Below are 22,539 nucleotides of genomic sequence, written 5' to 3'. Positions count from 1 at the left end.
CACGGGGAAACAATGCTATCAGCACTCTCTGTGGAGAACTCCTACTAAGGCTGAACAACGATTTTTAGGTTGGTCTGAATTTGATGGATCAGCTAGCAGTGCACGATGGGCGCGCGTTTAGATGCAACGATTATCGCTAAAACGATCGCCAATTAGCGATTTTCGGCTGGTGTAAATGGGCCTTTATAAACTGCCTCCACCATAAGTGTTTAGAAGCCTGACTTGGGCCTTATACCCACAACCATATTGCTATATGTAATATGAAATATTTGGACCTATACTATACTACTGCATGACCGAATACAACGCAGTAAGACGGCATGAGTGTCTGCTTCAACTTCAAAATACAGAGGAAGTTAAAAGGAGGGTGCCGTAAGTGCTCCACCGGCACGAGTCCTCCTACACATCACAAAATGAGATCTTTAAACTTTTTTTTAACTTAATGAGCAGCTTAATACACAGATTACTAAATTATAAAATTAATACTCTACTATGTTAGATCAGTGGTGTACAGATACTGGACACCTCATTTACAAGAATAAACGGTAAGTGAGGCGATACTACATACCCCGCCTGAATGCCCCCGTACACCAATGATTGACCTCAAACATTTGTTTCCCCGATCATTGGGCTGTAAGAATGTACAAACATTCAACCCAATGAGTGAGCAAACGTTTGTTGTCGGACCAAAAACTGACGATCTTGTCCCCCCCCCCCCCCCTCTCTCAAATGATAGTCGGCCAAAATATGCCATCATGGCCCAAGCATAAAGTGGTTTTCCAGTATTTTCCAATCATTGGTGGCAGTCTAGAGACACAATATGTATATGAAAACAAAACACATATACTCCCCTCCCTACTGCTGCACTGCTTCCCCATCGCCACTTCGGCCCTCCGATAATTGTGTTGCCTGCAGTGTTTACCCATGTGACCGCTACAACCAAAAGCAGCCCCACAATGGGACGTCATTAGTGACACCCCGTAAACCTGATGAGGCTTCTACATTACAAGCCCACGTGACAGGTTTATGGGACATTACTGGGCTAGAACACCCGGTGACTTTACAGATGACAGATTACGGTGCCAGCGTGCTGAAAGGGTGCCACAGTAAGTACATGATTTAAAATTTGGGGTAGTAGAGGCCTAATGGTATAAAAAAACAACTAAACAAAGTCAAACAACCCCTTTTAATGTGTTTGGGCAGCTGAAAGTTCCCTATACAGATTAAAGATGATGAAAATGAACGCTTCCAGCCAATAGGATTGTTCATCAGGTAATCGAACAATGAATGATCCTTTCAGCCGATCGAGGACAGTCATAGAATAGAAAGAAGTCTTCCACATTTTAATTTTTCGTCCGATAGTCAGATAAAAGATCTTCCATTAAAAGGAAAGATCCTTCATCCACGAACAACCGTTCTTTGAAGGAATGTTCCAGAAAGATTTTTTTGTCTATTACCTAGTGTCACTGAACACATGCGCCCAATTTGAATCCCTGCGACGGTCAATATGGACTAAAACGAAGAGCGCCCATTCAACAGCAGTGTAACCACCAACCCACTTCTGTCCAATGTGTAGGGCAAGTTTTACTATAAAACCTTACAATCTGTGCAGCAGAGAGTCAAGTTAACAATTAGCCAACGGAGCAAACACAAGTAAGAGGGTCATAAAAATCAGTGCAAGAACGAGGTCTGGCACAATGAAACAACTCCCATTTGAATGGACCTTGTATATTCGAACAAAGGATAGAAAGCACAATGTATCCTTTGCCAGTTATCAATATAAAACTACTTACTACGAGTCATTAAGGAAGTGACGCTCGCCCAACAGTTCACACTGACACAGACAAGTAGATAGGGAATGCAAATTAATCCTTCACAGTGCCACCTACTGAAGTGGGAGCTACCCAACATAGGACCCTTTAACAGGCCCGTTAAAAGGCCAAATATTGAATCAGAGTAGCTACCATTCCAGTAGGCAGAGAATTATTCTAAATCGCCAAGAATTTAAAAAAAAAACAAAAAAAATCTATTTGACATCTGTGCCTGTGTTTTACAGAACACTAACTAAAATGGTCCACAAGAAAATATCAGAAAAATTTAATGCGTGAGGGGAAAAAAACAAAAAAACACAAAAAAACCCACACACCCTAAATACTTTTGAAGTCATACTTTTTTTCCCGACGAGCGCAAAAGCAGCATTTTTCCTTTTCTACTTCTGCAAATATATCAAGCACCTTCTAGGTGATTGTTTGCCGTTTTTCTTTTGCTGCTCTCCGTCATGCTGCGGATGGGGGATTTAAAAGAACCTGCTACAAGTCATCTTGGACATCGGTGCCGACGGGGGTTTATCAGGTTGATTCTCCCTGTCCGGCACCAGGTGAGTTAAAATCGTGCTATTTGTGTACTAAACATCATCTACTGGGTATTTGGCGCATCCCTGACCTATTTTCTACCCTAAAACTGTGTTTCCCCAAAAATAAGACAGTGTCTTATATTAATTTTTGTTCAAAAAGGTTTAACTTTTTTACATGTATAGCTGCCTGGACACTATTTAAATTGACTTTTTTAATTAAATGTTAGCAGGGCTTAATTTTGGAGTAGGGCTTATATTTCAAGCATCCTCAAAAAGCCTGAAAAATCATTTTGCATCCTCAAAAAATTCAGGAAAATCATGCTATGTCTTATTTTCAGGGAAACAGGGTAGTATTTAGAACTAAAACCCCAGAAAAAAAACTGAAGTGGTAGTCATCCTTCAATGGATGCAGCTCTGTGGCTAGCATTGTTGCCTTTCAGCATTGGGATCCTTGGTTTAAATCTGACCAAGGACAACATCTACATGGAGTTTAACAAAGTCCATGCAGATGTTTGCCTTGGTTAGATTTGAACCGAGAATCCCAAGCCAACAGTACTAGTCCCATCCATTGAAGGACTACTGCCACTGTTTCAGGGCTCCCAAGACTGTGTTCAATACTAGTTGTAGGGGTTTTTATGAACTTCCGATTCGGTTCAAACTAATCTGGACTGAACCAAACTATGACCAAATTCTGTGACCCAGCCAACCAAATCTTTTGAAAAGTTTGCTCATCTCTAGACTTGAGATTTCCCTTGAAATAGTCATTTATGAAAAGTCATATTTAAAGCGAACCTTGCAATTTATGGTTGAATGGCTCAGTCATTACAACTGTGCCCTCATTTGTAAAGACGTGCTGGCCATATGCATAAGATTAGTAGCCATTGGAATCTGGCTGATTATATAAATGATTCAGCAATCAACATGCCAGGATAAGCTGGCAGATCAGGGAGACTAAAAGTGAATTTACCCACGGATGATCGCTCAAAATTCGTAGTTTTGAGTGATCATTATGCATTAGCTACTAATGGGCTAATCAGCTCATTAGTAGCTAAGTAGCTTAATTTGCATGTAGAGGACAGTGGTGGTCTGTTCTCTAAATACATTGCTATTGTTCTCCAGTGGGACAGCTGCTGAAAGAATGTTATCAGTGCTGCCTGCGGAGAACTCAGCGTGCGGTCCCTCTCATCAGTCCCGATGGGTTTTAAGCTGAGCTGAACTCAGCGATGGACGAAAAAGTGCACGATGGTCACACATTTACAAGCAGCGATTATCGCTCAAAAGATAGTTTTTGAGCGAATTTTGAGCTATAATTGTTTTGTGTAAAAGGACCTATAAGCAACACACTGGGCTTATGCAAAGTGGAAAATAAAGGGCCGTATTTGGCCAATCACACCATACACTTCTATAGTTTCAGCAGATAACCGACGGATCATATTCTTGGCAGCCAATAGTCAGTCACTGCAAATGATCATTCATGCACAATTTTTTGAAAAGTCAGCTGGAATTGTCAAAATCATCCATTTTGGGTGACTTATGCCCATGGGTAGCTTTAGTGGCAATATTTGAAAAGTCTTCATATTTCTGATCCCAACATGAACCCTAAGCCGACATTGCTTTTGCATACATACATAGTAATCAACAGCATGTGGCCTTAGAGGGCTATTCATTCAGGACTGAGGCTCACTAGTTAATGGTCCGATTGCACACACTAAACAAATGGGAAGATGGAACATTGCCTCTACAGCGCCACCTATTAGAAGGCAGCAGTCCTGCAAGTCCATGTAAGATTTTCTTTAACCAGCCTCGTAATAATGACTGAATATTAACCAAAGCCAGAGAGTCTTCGTCAAAAGGAAAAGATTACCATTTCTTCTGGAGAAGACTCTATTTCTAGTCATTGTTACAAGGCTGGTTAAAAAGGTCTGACATTGACTTGCAGGAAAGCTGCCTTCTAATAGGTGGCATTGATGAGGCATCGTTCAAGCATACTATTTGCATAAATTACCCAGAGAAGCTTGCAGGCCTTATAAGTCTCATCCTACCTTCTAGGTGCTCTCCCTAAGGAGAAAGGTCACCCCTTCTGAAGGACCATGCAAACATGCTCAATACAGAGTAAAAAAAAAATATATATCCTGCTGGTCAACCACAGGGACTCCCTGCAGGTCTGCAAGTCTATTAACCCCTTGAGTGGCAGGTTTCCTACCACCCTGTCGTGCCCACCAGGGCAGGTTTTTTTAAAATGGTCTAATCATTGAATTTCAACTAGTTTTGCAGTTGCGTCTCAAGAGCCATAACTTTTTCATTTTTCCATTGACATGGCCATATAAGGGCTTGTATTTGCGGGACAAGTTGTGATTTTTTAAACAGGGGGGAGGAAAAAAAGAAATGGGGAAAAAAGAAAAAAGGGGCCATGTCATTAAGGGGTTAAATAATGTATTAACTTCCTTCTCTCGGTCATTACGACGCATGGATACCACATGTGTGATTGTATTTTTGATTTTTTACAAAGTAAAGGGAGACAAGTGTTTTTTTTATTTTTTTTTGTCCCTTTAGGGGACTTCCACAGGGACCCATCAGGACCCCTGATCACATTCCAGGGGTCCGATGGTGACAGCCCTTTACATGCTGCAGTGACAGCCCTTTACATGCTGCAGTCACAGACTGCAGCATGTAAAGGGTTAACACAGCAGAGATCGGAGGTTTTCTCTGATCTCTGCTGTAAGAGCAGGTACCTAGCTGTCCTCTGACAGCTAACAAGCAGCTCTCCCTGCCACAGAGACCATCGGCTTGCTTCTGACAAGCCGATGGTCTCTATGGCAACCTGTAAACAAAGCAGGAGATTGCCGACATGTCGGCAATATCTTCTGCTGGTTTTTCAAAGCCCTTGCTTTGTTCTCTGTGGGTCTGTGCAGGCAGAGCACACTGTCACAGCTTGTGGCATTGTGCTCTGCAGCTCCCATAGTGATACATAGCCCGGAAATCTTCCGGGCTATGTTATGAGCAGTGGAGCTCGTCCCCGGAAATTTTCCGGGCGTGCCACTCAAGGGGTTAACAAGATGTACAATATGTAAATACAATACATTGGATATTAAAATTGTATGAATATTCACTGTAAGCCTGAGAATTACAAAAACGTAAGACGCCTTGGGATTTCATTTTTATCCTTCCTTGCCAATATGTGGAATGTACAGCCAACCAGGATATATGTGATCTGTATGTAAAACAAACATATTAAAGTACGTTGTAACAGTTCATGCGAGGCTTATGTCTCTTCAGACAGCCTAAAGTTAAATAGGAGAATGCCTACATATGGAGTTGATTTAGCCTCTTCAGCACTTTCGTCATTACAGAACGCTTGTTTTGCTAGGAAATTAGGGAGGGGGAGAGCCAGCAACACAAAGAATTCAAGAATGATCATTAAGTGGAATTTGTGTGTGCTGGAATTTAAGACATTAACTCTTCACCTGCTGGTGAAAGTAGACCTTGAGCAGTCAGGGTTCCCAGGCGAGAGAGTGTTTAAGTTGTCTAGGCTGGCTCTGACGTGCAACAAAATATATATCCTATTATACTTGTGCTGCCAAGTTCTCTGCTCCGCTGCCATGGGACAAGTTCAGGGATCGCATCCAGTCTAGACAAAAGGAGTCAGGACTTTCCAGCGTGGCCCAGCAGGTTTTGAGGATTACGGAGCTCAGAAACAAGTTTAAATCCTGTGTGTACTTTTTTTTTTTCAGAGCCTCTAATCCAGGTAAGGATGTTCAAGTGACCTTGAAAATGCCAAAAGACGTAATACTCAACATTCCCAGATCTCTGGTGATAGATAACATGTCACCCATTAGGTCAGACAAATTATTGGAGACTTCGAGAGACCGTCAAACCATGCCAGCAGCCATTCTGATTGGTTCTAAAAGTTGGAAACAATGGGGCCGTAGGATCGAATCCAAACAATAGACCTACAAAAAGGTAGTCTTTTTCCATGTTAGCCCCCTAAAACTGCGCGGATTTGCTTTCAAATTTCCAAAAATATGCCTAAATACATTGATTTAAGGAATTAGCCCTTGAGTTTGCAAGCTGTGATCTCTGGGGATGGACTTTTACAGTTGCCATCATGATAACTAGTATTGCTCGTTATGATTGGCTAGGCAGAAAACAGAAAAAAAGGGAGTTGATTTTTGCTAAATCAGATAATCCCGATCTGATTTTTAACAAAAATTGCCAAAATATTGGCCAGTTGCTTTAAGAAGAATGAAATGTGTTGGCTTAGCACTGTTGCCTCGCAGTGTTTGAGTTCTGGGTTTGAAGCGGACCTTGATGGGGATTTGAACCTGGGACCCCATCACTCCAAGGCAGCAGGGCTAATCAATTAGTCTACAAATCCAATAAAGGCATCACCTCTAATATATATTCTTGTATGAAAAAGAAAAAGACGAAAAGTAACACCACAGATTTTTTTGGCTAATATGGTACCACGCTATTTTTGCTCTACATCCGAGAGGCATGGCATACAAGCGACTTCCATGCATGGTGACAAACGTAATACCACTGCCTGTAATTGGGGAGATCTTCTCTATTCTGGTCTATGAACATTCAATCAGGCTACCAAAAATTCTGTTTAGACAACTGACCACTCGAAATGCCCAAGTCTAGGCCACATTCTTCCACCTCTACGATACACATCTTGCCATCAACGGAGAGCCTTCAAAACTAACCACAGACATATTGGCCAAGGTTCTCGAATACTACAAAGTATTAAGACGTTAGTACCATGGCAAAATATTCTACACTAAAGTCATACATCCCAAACACGATAACGAACCTCTTAACTCTCCGTAGTTTGAAGCCAGAAGGTGTCAGACTTTTAGTGAGGGAGGCATTAGGTAAGGCAATTTAATGTGGATTTACACAGGATGTTTCCCCGGTGACTCACTGGTCTGAGTCACACCATTCAGAATTTCAACACCTTGTGCCATGACTGGTCTACAAGTGGGAACAAAGGGAATTGACTAATTATTACTTTGGGCAACAGGAGGCATAATCATTAACTCCTTCACTTCCCAAATTACAATACTACAGAGCCCAACTGTAAAGAGACTGAAGGATTGAAGAGAAATATGTATTTTTTTTTTAAAGGCGTTTTAGAGGATTTTGTGCTTTTCACGCTGGTCCTCAATGTAAAGACCATTAACATTTTGTAAAAAGTCAGTGACTAAGTTCTTCCTAAAACAATTAAGTCATTTCTATGTAATTCTCCATCAAATTAATTTTACAGAATTCATAAAAACATCTGAGTTCATTTAACACGCTCTGTAGCTACAATTAGCAGGTCACAAAAAAAAAAAAACTATAAATTGATGCAGCGGACTGAAAGTTATTTCATAAATACTAGAAATCAGAAAACCGTATTTGAAATCTGCAAATGTTAATCATTTATTTACTCCCCACCAAGCTGGGTACTCATTTTACAGACCTCGGAAGGATGGTAGGCCGAGTCAACCTTGAGTCGGCTACCTGAACCATACAGGGATTGAACTCGCAACTTCCAGGTCAAGAGCTAAGAACCGCATTTCTGCTGCGTTAGCACTCTGCACCACACGGAGCTCTAGAACCAATGACCAGCTAAAGCAAGTACCGTCTCTGCCTGCTGTGAGGACACAATTACCTTCTGTATTCTATATTCATTTAAATAAAATATAGACCATAATTATACAGTCAAGAGGATGAGCTGTGATCTTCATTATAACTGACAGGAGCCTCTAAGTCAGCAGTAACTAAGATAGCAGTTTCTCTGATCCCCTCTAAAGAGCTTGTGTGGTAGGGTCCATCACAGAGGAATTGTGCTGTTTGAAAACGGACTTCTTGAGAGAACATAAAGCCAAGTAATTGTCAGATGGACAGAATGACATCACATGACCCGAGGAGAAGGACTCCAGATTGAAAGGAATAACTAACCAAAGTGATACTAGTCTACCTCTACCTCTACCTACATACAATGTGGTTGTGGTGTGGAAGAGGGGTGTTTCTAGTTAAATAGGGTATGGGGGGTGGAGGGGGATGAACACATTTCACCACAGTGGCTTTTTAAAGAGAACTCATTACATGCCCTAATAAAACTGACCTAGCAGACATGGAAGAGATCAACCAATCTGACCGTGGGCACTGGTCACGGTGTTTTCTGTAAAAGACCGATCATCAATGAAAATGTGTTTTGTTTTTTTTAATTGTCTTTGATTATTTTATCGATTGCACATTATAATAGAAAAGGTTTATGGTGTTTTCGTGCTCCCAGGGTGGCAAATGGGAAAAGAAAAAAAAAGAATCTAACCTGGTTTGCAGAAGCATTTGCAGTGGTATAAGGTAAATCTTTAGGAGTGCACATGGAATAGCAGTGCTAATTTGAGACCAGATGTACACATGTCTTGTTAAACCAATAGTGAGCGGTGCTGACCTCCCTTAAAGGGGGTTGTCCCACTTCTAGCCGTTTTACTGCAGGACGCAGACAGCTCTGTACATTGCGCAGAGGCCTTGGTTGGTACTGCATGCTGACACTTATTGAAGTGAATTGGACTAACATGGGCCACTGGGCAATGTACAAAGCTCCCTGCTCCCTGCAACAAAACAGATAGAAGTGGGACAACCCTTTAAATACAGAAGGCAGAATAAATAAAAAAAACATTACAAGCAATATACTGACAATCACTAGTAGCGACGACAACGAGCATTGTGTCCAGTCTCATTCTTCCAGACAAGTCGCAAAAGGGACTCCAACTCCATCGCACAGAGTAGCCTGACAGACCTATACATTTCTATACATGTACTCGCCCCAAAGGCATCGCCCAACACAACATCTACTTTATTTCAACTTCTGAGTTTCAGCAGACATTCTAAATGCAGGTTTCTATGCAGATATACTTATGTAACATTAATTGGCATTCGCTAGGCACGGCAAATGAGCGGCCAGTCCTGGAATCAATTTATTCTGCAGATGTTCTGAAGCACAAATACTGTTCTCAAATACTCAAATGGTTTTTCAAAAATTAATATGAATACATGGCATCATTCATTATGTATGCAGTGGATTATAGCTGCAGCAACATACATGCAAATATAGACCCCCAATTTATAACAGAGCGGGGCACGGTGAAGAAGCCAGCACCACACTCTTATGAAAGTGGTCTTAAAGAATAGATCTGCCTTTGCTGCCCATAAGAAACCAATCACAGCGCAGCTTTCACTTGAACTCCGCAGTATAAGAAATGAAAGCTGTGCTGTGATTGGTTACTACTGGTCAACAAAGACTAGTTTCCTTTCAGACAGCTTTCATAATAGTGCGGTGCCAGAGTGCTTTTCTGTGGTCCACCTTGTATGAGGGGCTGCTGAGAAGTCTTTGGCTTTGCGTTCTTTTTTGTTTCTATGGTAACGAATGTTACATCACATGAAAGCCTTATGTGTCCAATATATGTTTTCAGCTTATGGCAGCAGTGATCTCGGCACGCGGGAAAACAAGATGGCGGAGTCTAAGGAGATATTCACAGCCAATGAGAGCAGAGGAGTGATAAAATTCTTGTTTCTGCAAGGAAAGTCCACGAAGGATATTCTTGGTGATCTGTCGCAGACATTGGGAGATCAATGCCCGTCATATTCTACAGTTAAGAACTGGGTTGCCAAATTTAAAATGGGCCACTTCAGCACCAATGATGAGGAACGTCCTGGACGACCGAGAGAGGTTGTTGTTCCGGAGATCGCCGATGCTGCGCACAACCTCATACTGGAGAATCGGCGAATTTCAGCTGCAGGAATAGCAGACATCATGTGGATTTCTCGTGAACGTGTTTGTGTCATTATCCATGAACATCTGAACATGAAGAAGCGATCTGCAAAGTGGGTCCCCAAATGTTTGACAACAGATCAGAAAAGCATGCGAGTGAAAACTTCCTTTGTCAGCGTTTCCGGACTGATAAGAACTTCCTGGATCGACTGGTCACTATGGATGAGACCTGGATTTATTTGTATGACCCTGAAACCAAGGAGCAGTCAAAAGAGTGGAGGCACAGTGGTTCTCCTCGTCCAGAGAAGTTCAGCCACTAAGGTGATGGCGTCTTTGCAGTATGATAATTCCCGCTCATGTGCCCTTAAGTAGCAAACAGGTTAGAGCCTCTTTAAGACTTCGTTGGCTGAGTTAGAGTCTCTTCAAGATGTTTAACTAGCAAGGAACAGGACATGTTCCTCAGAACAACGGTGGAATAAGTTGAGTCTATGGAAGCATATGATTTCAAAGTAGACATGTGCCTTATTGCAGTCCATTTCCATTGTTACGCAGTAGTGAGAAATAAGAGCATCCAACACACTGTTACAAATAATTACTCAGTTTTGGCCGCCCATCCACCAAGAACATAAGCAGAAACCAATACAAAACACAGTTCATATACACTTATGCTGGCGGTGCAATATCTGGCATACAATGCCTGGCATACGAAACTTGCATGACCCAATACCCTTTATTTAAGCATCATCCAACAAAAAAATTCTGTGTAAATGTTACATGACTGGATCAGTCTTGCAAAATTTACAGCAACTTCTATGAAAGTGCAGACCTTGCATGTCATATGTTGCATAAAACCATCATGGTTTTTGGCTGGTCCATGGAAACCCACCATAATAATGAAATCAGACTGGGAGCCACATTGACTTGTCAATGCTTTGTGAACAAGCCAAGGCCTAAACCGTCAGGGGAAAAAAAAAAAAAAAAAAAAAGCTAAAAAAGCTAAAAGGTTTTGTGCCACATCTAAATCCTCAGCCCCTGCCTACATGCACAATGTTTAGGCATGCAGAAACAGTCAAATACATGTACAGGTTGTTAAATATCAGCTTATGTATTTGCACCATTCTTGTTGAATCAGTCAGAATGACATGAAGAGATAGAACTACTCTTCAAGTTTTTATTGCACCCTACAGATGTTTGATGCGGGCATCGTTGGTGACCCCAGAAGACCTAAAACAAAGCATCTCCTCTGCAGTGGAACTTATAACAGAGGATATGCCATGTCATATGGACAGAATTGGACTAACAACTTGACATCCGTAGCGTCACCAATGACGCTCACATCAAACATCTGTAAGGTGCAATAAAAACTTGGAGAGTAGTTCTAGCTTCTCATATCATTCCATCTGTTGATCATCAATTAGCGTATAAATAAATCAGTTACCTTTGCACCATTCGTATATGAATCACCATGTTTATAGGTGGCAAGTACGTGTAGTCTCTGCATATCGGTGCCAGGCCGAGTCAGTAAATTCCGTGAACCACCATCAAAAGCTATTGACATACAGAAATAAAACGGCAATACTGTCTAAAAATGAGCAAGGGTGAAAAGTAAAATCTCTTACCATGGACACCTTGTTGATGACATCTCTGGCCATGGCTAGACCTTGTGCAAAGGTGCGGGCTGCCACAAAGGCACGGGTAACTTGGAGTTTAAGTTTACGCGGTACATCTCCAAATGGTTTTAGCTGGTCAATGTACTTGCTGACACACTCCAGATACTCATCCGTGAACTGGTACTGTGGGTTTAACAAAGGGAACATGCGCTCTAGCAGCCGAGCCCAGAACTCATTGAGCATGTCCTCCAAGATTACATTCCCGCCGATGTAGTATTTTCTCAGCTCCACAAAGAAGTCCTTAAAAAGTTCAGAATTCTGCATGTACAATCGCCCATAAGTCCTCACAAACATGTCATTCAGTGAAGTTTCCGCATTCTTCAGAAGTTCTTTGAAAAATTCTAAGATGGGGGAAAAAAAAAAAAAAAGTTTAAACATGGAATATAATTATACATATATAAGATAGCAAGTCAAAAAAATGTAACTAAAGACACAAAAGCAATGATGACTCAAGGAAAGTAATAACCAGATCCAGTGTGTTGAATGGGAGGTCTAGGATGTGCAAGTTAAAGGTCCTTTTACATGGCTCAACGATCTAGCACGAAACGTTGGCAACAATGTTTCATTTGTTCAGTTAGGCCGTGTTAATATGCCCCGATCAGCGAATAAGCAAGCAAATGCTAGTATGTGCGCCAGTAAAAGCAATAGTGGTCAGCAGCACATCTCTCCGTGATGAAACCCTGTGGGGGCCATTCTTTCATCTCCCCATACAGCCAGCATCGGCTTGCATAAAGACCAAACGAGCGTAGATGTCGATTAGCGCTCGTCCAACAGTAGCGATTGGCCTGTGCCAAAGGGCCCTATGGCTCGGTTTATATCATGGCTTCCATTTATAACAGAGCCAGGACCGCCATACTAGATTTGTTTGCAAATACATACCAACCCACTCTAGTATTTTTGAGGCTCTAGCCTGTGCTGTCAAAAATACTTTAAAAACCTTGAAAAAAAAAAAAAAGGCAAAAATGTCAGTGTGAACAGAGCAGTACATAGAATTTGATTGGGTGAGGCACAAACCCAAACTAGGTAAATTCTGGTGGATCTCTCCATGCGCTGTGTTCCAACTTCAAAACGAACGGCAATTGATATTTTTGAACTTCTTAAAACATTTGTACACATCGGCACTTTTTTTTTTATCAATACGTTTTTGTAAATTACTTTTTGTAGTTTGCTTTCATTAAAACAAAAAAAAAAAAAATAATAGTGATCGATTTTTGTGCTTGTATTATTTGCAAAGGGGACTGCAGACTGTAGGAGTGAAATTTTAGCAAATTCTAAGGGTCAGAGTAAACTGACTGACTCCTCCCCTAGCCCGCCCCCCTGTTGTGAAGGGGCATTCAGTATTTCCACTGGGCCATTATAGAGGGCTGTATGACAATGCTTGGGGGTGATGGAGGAAATCAGGAGGCCAGAAAGCAGAAAAAAAAACTACTATTACAGAGGGCTGTAATACACTCCAGGTGAATTTTCTGCTCTTAGCAGTGAAGGGGATTAGACCAGTAACTACTCGGGGAGAGGATGATCTAGCTGTGTAATATTTAGTGGGCAGTTTATAGTTTATAAGAGACCACCTGTTCACTACTGGGAACACCTCCAGCCAGATTCTTGAATGTAGGACAGACTGCAAACCAAATATGAGGCTCTCTAAATGCATGAGAAGGAAAACTCAATGCAAAATAAATATACAAATAAGTGCATTTATTTTCTGCAGGCACTTTGTAAAATGTGTGTCTTGATTTTTCATGCACAAAAAGGTTTCAAAAGCAGGAATTAGTAAAGCTACATTAAAAAAATATAAATATATATATATATATAATTTTTTTTAAACAACAATATACAATGAAAAACCTTTGTGAAAATCAGTAAGCGTCTTTAAAATGTTCTAGCCCTCACATCCAAAATACTGCAATCTTTTCTCACAGCACTTATATTACAAATGAACTACAACTACAGGGAACAATATGTCTTCCTGACCAAAAGAAACCAAGACAATCTAAAAACACAAAACCAAAAAGAAAAATCGCTCCAATAAAATCAAGTCTACATAATGAGCAGCATTTCCTGTCTGAATGAAGAATTTGGGGTTTGATGCAGAATGTTTGGAATTTGAGTGGCAACACATAATATAGATTTGGATACCAAAAAGGCTGCCACATCCTTCCTGGTTAACTATTAAACTCCCAGCCCCGTGGTTTGAAAAAAAACTAAAAAAATTTAAATAAAGAACTTCTAATCATACATGTATATATTTTTGTCATTCCCACCTTCGCCCCTGTCAAATGTGAAAGGGTGGAGAGCGCATCCTGGGAAGACAAACTGCTAAAAGAACATTTATTATTCATGGCCGGAGACCACTGCGGTCTCGAAAATTAAATTCCTGAATAAAGATCTATGAAAAATATATTATCCAAAATATGAACAGCCGGCGATGTATTAGACCACATCCTATGCTTCTCAAAGAGGACTTTTTTTTTTTTTTTTTTAAAAGAGAAAATCCTACATAAAATGGAAAAAACTGACGTTCTAAAATTATTAAAAAGGCAGCAAAAGGAGAAAAAAAAACCAACATAAACACTAGATTATAAACAAATACTGATCTACAAATAAAGGCCGCCTGCAGACGAGCGGAAATCCCGCCGCGGGATTTCCCGCGGGATTTCCGCCGCTGAAAGTCTGCATAGGAGTGCATTACAATACGCACTCCTATGCAGACGGCCGCGGTTTGGCCGCGCGAAATCTCGCGCGGCAAACAAACCGCGGCATGTTCTAATTTTGTGCGGAGCACGCACTCACCTGGCCGCCGGCTCCGGTCTGCGCATGCGCCGGCTGCGCGGCAGCCGGCACATCAAAGAGCCGGGGCCGCCAGGCGCGGGTGAGTACGCGCTCGTCCCTGCAGGCTCTGGGGTCGGATCGCGCGGCGAGATTTCTCGCTGCCGGATCCGACCCGCTCGTCTGCAGGCGGCCATACAGTGCTCTATAAATCTAAGGTCTTGCATCGAGTTACGGCTTCTAAGCATACAACCTGCAAAGACGAGTTAAAAATCAAAGCCCTAATTATAAAAAAAAAATAAAATAAAAAAAAGTCACAAAAAAGGCAAAAAACTAAAAGTTCTGTTGCTTTGCATGGAGTGAAATAGATGTTGGTTTACTCCGGTTCCATAAATTAACACTTCTGCTGCAGGCCAGTCCAACAAAGTCCTACACAAAAACACACACAGAGGATTACTTTCCTGTTTAGCCGTGCTGTAAAAACATGTTTTATAGCGGCACGACAAATACACTGCGCTCATTAAATCACTACATCAACACAAGTCCGGTGTACGACTGTCACACAAAGAACTCAAGAATGACAAATCATACTTTGCCGCACTCCAGGGACAGAAACAAAAAAACTTTTACTGGCATACAATGATACAATACCTGATTGTCGGAAGAGAAATTAGGGAATAGAAGCGAGTGGGACATTTCAGACGGTTTCTCTATTGTAGTTGATACAATGAAAGTGAAAAAGTTCAACTAGTTGAAAGATTTGTAGTAGAAAATTGGGGGCAAATATGCATCATTTGAAAAATTAAAAACAGTTCCAGCATGTAAGTTCTATCTGGAGCCAGGACAGCAAGATCTGCCAAGATATACACAGGGAGGTCTTCAAACACTGCCCCAAGAGCAGGGGAGGGCATATTAGCCTCTTACTCTCAAGCTCAGTACTATGGAGCAATTCCAGCAACCCGATTGGCTGTTGGGGTTCCCCCGATTCAACCCGATTGGCTGTTGGGGTTCCCCCGATTCAACCCGATTGGCTGTTGGGGTTCCCCCGATTCAACCCGATTGGCTGTTGGGGTTCCCCCGATTCAACCCGATTGGCTGTTGGGGTTCCCCCGATTCAACCCGATTGGCTGTTGGGGCCGAGCTTGAGAGTAAAAGGCTAATATGCCAGGGGAGAGAAGGGTCAGCCATGTTGAGTTTTAGCATGCCCATTCTTTTGTCTTAAGTCGCCTCCGGATGTATCTGGCAATTGCTTATTCCTCTCTCAAGAACACACACTCTCTACCAAGCATTCATGCGTATGGGGTAGTCTTCGAAGGAATAGTTGAATAGCCAACAGCTATCGAAGGTGTTGGGTCACAAAACTCAAATGTGAACCCTTTGTTGGAAGTATACTTTCGGAAGATTTACCAAACATAACTCTACTGAAAGTCTCTGATATATGCCACATTGTAGGCATACAATCACCCATATATACCTACTGTGTAGAAGAAAAAAAGTATACCACATATATTGCAGTATATCCCTTTTTTTTTTTTACAGGTATTCTATTAAGACATGCCACAGCCACGCCTTATTAGGCAGAAATACTTACCAGCCCTGTGGGCCTTCAAAAGTCCCCAGACTGCGATGACACCTGGACGGCACCCCACAATCTCATCACAGACAGATTGTTTGGGACTTCCAACCGCCAACTGGGCCATTTAAATGTCAGTGGCACAATTTGCAAAGTCATTTAAAGCGTTAAAAGCCATGATCAGTATGAATTCACATTGTAGTCGTTGCTGCCTGGTGTTAGGAGTCAAAGATAGCCAACACAGCAATGCAGGAAGCAGGCTCAGCTTCCGAGCCGACACCATATTACCCCACACACCTCAGACATATTATATATAATGTGTGGATTTTATCTCTCGATCACACACTGATTTCATTTTTTTTTTATTTGACAAGCACCAAGGACTTTTGCTGCAAACCTCAGCATGCAGTTACATCTCAAGCAAATATGTAAAGGATTAAAGTTGTGGTGTGATTAGATAAACGGTCTTGCTACCTAAGGCCCTAAAAGTGGTTCCCTCCTTGGCCTCTAAAAAGGCTCAGAGGCTCCTTGTGTGTAGTGACCTCTTCTTCCGCTTGTGTAGAGCTTGTTGGCCACTCGACACCTCTACAATGGTATCACTTCTAGCTGAGCCTGGCAAACCCATATACTTCCGGTGGAGGCATGCTGCACTAATAATTAGTGTGTTTTCATATGGACCCTCATGAGAGAGTGGTAGCTGTAGGTCACCTACCTCTGATTTAGGGTTAGATCTAAAGCATACCCTATAATACTTAACTTACTACAAAATACCGACCTACGTATATGAACCTCAAGTATGCAAATCTAAGTCCAGCAGTGGGAAGAGTGTGATGTAGTTCGTTCTCAGGAGTTCTGCAAACTTTGTAGCTATATAAAGGCTAATATACAAGGAGATATTAAATTTTCATTAACTTCAACATATGTAAAGTCAACGAAATTAGAGACAAGAATGCTCCATAGAATCACCCTATAAGCCGCATACTTGTACTCATTCCCTAAACGAATACCTGCAAGGTGTGGCCCGTTATTTTAAGCCAGAACAGATGCATTAATACGAATTGTAACACATCCATATTTAAATTCTTGGGCGCGGACGGGTGTACATGTGCTGCCCTGACTTTCCCAAGAGACAAGGTGTATGAGAACCTCACTCCACCCCACAGCTGGCGCTACACAATAAAACATCAACTAGCAGCTTGAAACTGGGCAGATTAAAGGGAAACTTGAATGGGAAGAAGGTAACAAGACACCGGCGTTACGGGGTGTTCAGTTTCATATTGCAGTTCTACAACCTGCAACACATGGATATATTCTGCTAACTGGAAAGGAGGGAGAATCATAATTACAATATGCTTAACGTTTTTCTCCGGGGGGAGCGAGATCCCTACTGCAAACCATGGAGGAAGGAAAAAAAAAAAAAGCTCATTACACGTACAATGCAAGAGACGCAGGTTATAAATGGTTTATGATTTCAAGGGAAAGGGGGCGTAAGGGGTGTGAAAAAAAGTTTAATAAAAAACTCTAAATTTGCACGGCAAAAGCATGAATTTAATGGCCACCTTACTGGAGACACCTCTCCTTCCATGATTGGCGCTTCCCCGTATGAAAACTAGACACGTGATCCCGGAGTGCAGCAGAAAATCATGTGACAAGTTTTCTGTGGATCAGTTTCAGTTGGAATGCACAGAAAATGAGAAAAAAAAGCAAAAAAAAAAAAAAGCGATTTGAGCGACTTCCAACGAGGCCGGTCATCGGTGCTAGACTAGCCGGTGCCAAGATTATAAAAACTGCAAGCCTCATAGGGTTTTCTCATGCAATGGTTTTTTAAGTACACAGAATGGTGCGACTGAGGAAAAACATCCGGCGAAAGTGGACCCTGTGGACGTATGCACAGTCAAGCATATCCCCATCAAATACAAGGTTGTTCCTCTAAGACCCAAGTCCACGGGCGAATTTGAAGAGCGGAATCCACGCAGGGCACCCGTGTGGGCGATCTGCAGTTCAAGCCGCCCATAGAGAGACATGGGCACCCGCAGCTTAATTAAAGGATGCAGATTTGTTTTGCGGACCTCCTGGTCCAGAAAACAAATTGCAGCATGCGCCATTATGCTGCGGTTCCCATACGGACAGCTTCTATTGAAGTCAATGGAGGCCATCTGATCCGCGGCCCGTGGGCCACAGTTTCTGCGAGAAGGCAGGAGATTTTAAAGAAAAAAATCTCTACTGCGCATGTGCGGCAGCACACCGGCCCACGCTGCCGCTTACATGCGCAGTGAAGACCTGGGACAGGTAAGCACCGTCCTCAGCGGTGAGCAGGGTCGGGTTCTGGCTCGTGGACATAAGTCCTAATATGTTCCATGACACAACTCATTGCTCCTTAGTATGGATGATCTATAATGGTGGATAACTAGTTTGAGGCGACTGCTGCCTAAGCCCACCTTCGCACAAACCGTAAATGCAGCAGAATTTGCAGCATACAGTGCAAGCTATGGAGATGACATTTCTAAATTTCCTTTCCCATGGAGCAGAAAATTTCTGCAGCAAATCCGCAATATTTTAGAAAAATGCAGCAGATTCTAAGCCCTCGGCACGCCTATGTAGGCCGGCTGCACACCACCGGGTCGGATTCTGCATGCAGGAGCCCACAGTGGAATCAGACCTTGTGCCAGCCAGCATCAGCGCATACCGGACATACGCTCTTCTATACCGCACTGCGGATGGTCCGCGCGGTGAGCCGTCAGACATGCGCAGTGCAGGGTTTTTTTCCCCCTCCCAAATCCCTGTTTTTCCTGCGTCGGGTCATTGCGGAAGGGACATGGATCGGACGGCTTCCACTGACTTCAATGGAAGCAGTCTGTGCGGAATCCTCTGCAACGGAAAATAGTCGTTGATTTCTGCTCGTGTAGAGGAAAACGCGTTTTTTTCATAGCATGCTAAGGGTGGCATTTGCTGCGGATACCGGAAGCGGACGCTTGCTCCAGATTCCACAATGCAAATCCACCCGTGTGCAGCCGGCCTTAAGCTGCAGATTTCAACCTTTAAGATGCAAGAGTTAAGATCCGCAGCAGATCTGCTACAGAAACCGTGACCAAATCTGCGCCATTTAGGTGTGGAGTTAGCCAATGCAGAACGAGCGCAAGTATTGTGAGTTTTCTGCTGCGGGAAGCCTGCAGGGAATACAGTCTTTTTGAAGGTGGCCTTAGGCCAGGCTAACACGAGCGAATCGGATTCTGCATACTGTACCTGGCCAGTGACCCTGCGTACCTCCTGTACCTGGCCAGTGACCCTGCGTACCTCCCTTGACGATACTACAGACACGTGCAATACATTTTGTTGTATTTTCTGCGCTGTTGCTTTGCGATGTACCCACAGCCCGTACGCAATCTTAATGCGGGTTGGACGCCTTCATTGACATCAATGGAGGCCATCTGTGTGGATTCCGCAACAAAATAGACCATGCTGCGCAATTCGTATCCGCGAGCAAAAAAAGATTTAAACCGAATGTCTTTCACCACGAATCCTCCGTGTGAACGGTGATCGCAGAATTCACAACACAAACCCGCTTCTGTAAGAGAAACAGAAAAGGCAAGAGTCCAGGGGGCGAAACAACGCAAAAATTGGATTAGTGAGCAGTGGAACAACATCGCCTGGTCAGGTGAACACACCGTGCTGATGGAAGGGTCAAAATCTGCCCCAAGCCACATAATTCGAATTTAGGGGCATCTAAGTACTTCTATTTAGTTTGCGGCTATAAGAAGCTCTCCTGTCCGCATGGGCCAATATGCCTGCAGAAGGATTTCAAGAACTTGTGAAATCCATGCCATGAATGACAAACTGCAGTGGTTTGGAAGACCAAAGAAGGTCAACTAGATGATAGTATCTAATGATCTGGCCACGACATATTTACAGCTGTCTGATTACCACAGAAGGGAGACGGAACTGAATTTGGTCCTAGCTGGAATTCTAACATACAAGCCCTGCATATACACCGCAATACCTCTACTGCAGGTCACATCTACTCCTCTATACGGATGTCCATTATTTGCTCTTGACACGTTGATGTTTTGAGGTTTATGATCCAGTTTTAAAAAAGGAATTCATTTTTTGGTTGGAAGCTGAATTTGATTTGGTTTAAATAGCAATTAAGAGCACTTAAGGTTTGGTGGCGGCCGGGGGGGAAAGGTCAGCGGGCCTCACATGAAAGCTCAATTGCTATGCCAGACGTCTAGAAAAAAAAAAAAAAAGTGTCCTTCACAAAGAACGCTCGGGGCTACAAACCCTCAGATCTCTGGCAGGTCGTGAAAAAGCAGGCGGCAGAAATAGGTTACAATATATTTAACAGAACTAATCCCCACATATATGGACTGAAGGAGAGCAGGAAACGCTTCAGTGAGGCCATATTTCTGGTGGGAGATTTTTTTTTCCCCCCTTATTAAAACCATTTGTTGTATTTCTTTGCAGTGAATAATCTTCTGAAGATTCTCCAAGAATGTCGATGAAACATTAAAAATAAATGACAATTATTGTCTTAATAAGTTTCCTGAAGCGGCTGGTGCCGGGAGATATCACTCGCAGATCATAGAAGACAGAATGCCATATAAAGTCAACTCCAGGGACATAAACTAACAGTGTGCATTAGTAAGTGTGCGCTCTTCATGGGTCTTGGTTTAAGCAATAAGCAGAGAAAAGGACATTAGCATAAGCTGTTTGTCCAGCAGGAAAAAGGACATTACTAGAGTTGAGCGAGCACGCTCGGTAAGGAAGGTTACTCGAGCGAGCCTCACTCATCTTAAAGGGGTTGTCCCGCGAAAGCAAGTGGGGTTATACACTTCTGTATGGCCATATTAATGCACTTTGTAATGTACATTGTGCATTAATTATGAGCCATACAGAAGTTATTCACTTACCTGTTCCGTTGCTAGCGTCCTCGTCTCCATGGTGCCGTCTAATTTTCAGCGTCTAATCGCCGGATTAGACGCGCTTGCGCAGTCCGGTCTTCTTCTCTTCTGAATGGGGCCGCTCGTGCTGGAGAGCGGCTCCGTGTAGCTCCGCCCCGTGCCGATTCCAGCCAATCAGGAGGCTGGAATCGGCAATGGACCGCACAGAAGAGCTGCGGTCCACCGAGGGAGAAGATCCCGGCGGCCATCTTCACCAGGTAAGTAAGAAGTCACCGGAGCGTGGGGATTCAGGTAAGCACTGTCCGGTTTTCTTTTTTAACCAGTGCATCGGGTTTGTCTCGCGCCGAACAAGGGGGCTGTTGAAAAAAAAAAAAAAAAAAAACCCGTTTCGGCGCGGGACAACCCCTTTAAGTAACTGCCTTCTACTCCGAGCGTGCTTGGGGGGGCAGTGGGGGAGAGTGAGAGGGATCATCACCAAGCACGCTCTGAGGAGAAGGCAGTTACTCGAGATGAGCGATGCTCGCTCGAGTAACTGCCCTTACCGAGCGTGCTCGCTCATCTCTAGACATTACTGTTTTGGACGAACTAAGCTCATTGTACTTCAAAAGGCTGTAAGCTCTGGTTCTTATCAGGACAATCTATATGCTTTTGGAGTCATTATGAAGCCAAGGGTCTTTAAAATGACACCAAAAGCATGTCAACATCACGTACAGAACCAGAGCTACAGATGTTTGAAGTGGGGTCAGTAATACTGAATTTACAGTAGTGAATGTACTGGGAAGGGGAGGGCGAGAGGCGATACGTAGCAGCAGAAAGGATCTCCTGTAGTGCCCCCTATTCCAGGGGATGGGCAACATGACCTTTTTGCGCATGTTACCACCCCCAGCAATCAAAAAGCATATTTGCTCTCCGATGGTCACATATGGGATTTTATTTTCCCAGAAAAGGAATGGAAAAAAAAGAATATGAGGAACTGCTCACGTAAATCACTCCTCTACACAATTTAACACAGCAAATGCTGCCGTTATTGCTGGCCACAGCAGCTAAACATTTTTACACACAAAAATGTTAAAAAAACAAACAAAAAAACAAAAACGTTAAAAAAACAAACAAAAAAACAAAAACAAAACACAGAACTACACAATAGATAGTTGCCACATCTATAACAACCTTTACTATAAAAATATTACATAAATTCAATATATATATATTTTTTTTTTTTTTTTATAAAAAGCCCCCAAAAATATATATTTTTCTCTTTCAAGCTTCAGCAAACCAGGAATATGTAGGTCGTATATACCTCAAACAGGTACCAAAATCTAAAGCTGTCCTACAAGAAACAAACCCATTTACGGGTGTATTCAGACGACCTTATATCGGCTCTGTTTTCAGAGCCTGTTTCATATACGGTGTCCTCATCTGCAGGGGGGGGGGGGCGGGGGGAATGGAAGAGCCAGGAGCAGGACCTGTGCTCCCGCCCCCTCTCTGCCTCCTCTCCACCCCCTCTCTGCCCCTCT

The 22,539-nt window shown here is 42.7% G+C and overlaps 1 protein-coding gene across 1 annotated transcript in view; it reads right to left on the bottom strand.

The window, feature by feature from the left end:
* The window catches only part of GPC4 (glypican 4), a 101,294-nt gene that overhangs the window by 26,584 nt on the left and 52,171 nt on the right, over positions 1 to 22,539 (bottom strand). Inside the window, exon 3 of the mRNA XM_066581849.1 lies at positions 11,735 to 12,126. Within this exon, the coding sequence (XP_066437946.1) occupies positions 11,735 to 12,126 (392 nt within the window). The remainder of the gene's footprint in view (positions 1 to 11,734; positions 12,127 to 22,539) is intronic.

This window comes from Eleutherodactylus coqui, chromosome 10, assembly GCF_035609145.1.
Source record: "Eleutherodactylus coqui strain aEleCoq1 chromosome 10, aEleCoq1.hap1, whole genome shotgun sequence".
Lineage (NCBI taxonomy): Eukaryota > Metazoa > Chordata > Amphibia > Anura > Eleutherodactylidae > Eleutherodactylus > Eleutherodactylus coqui.
This window is presented reverse-complemented; position numbering and strand designations above follow the sequence as displayed.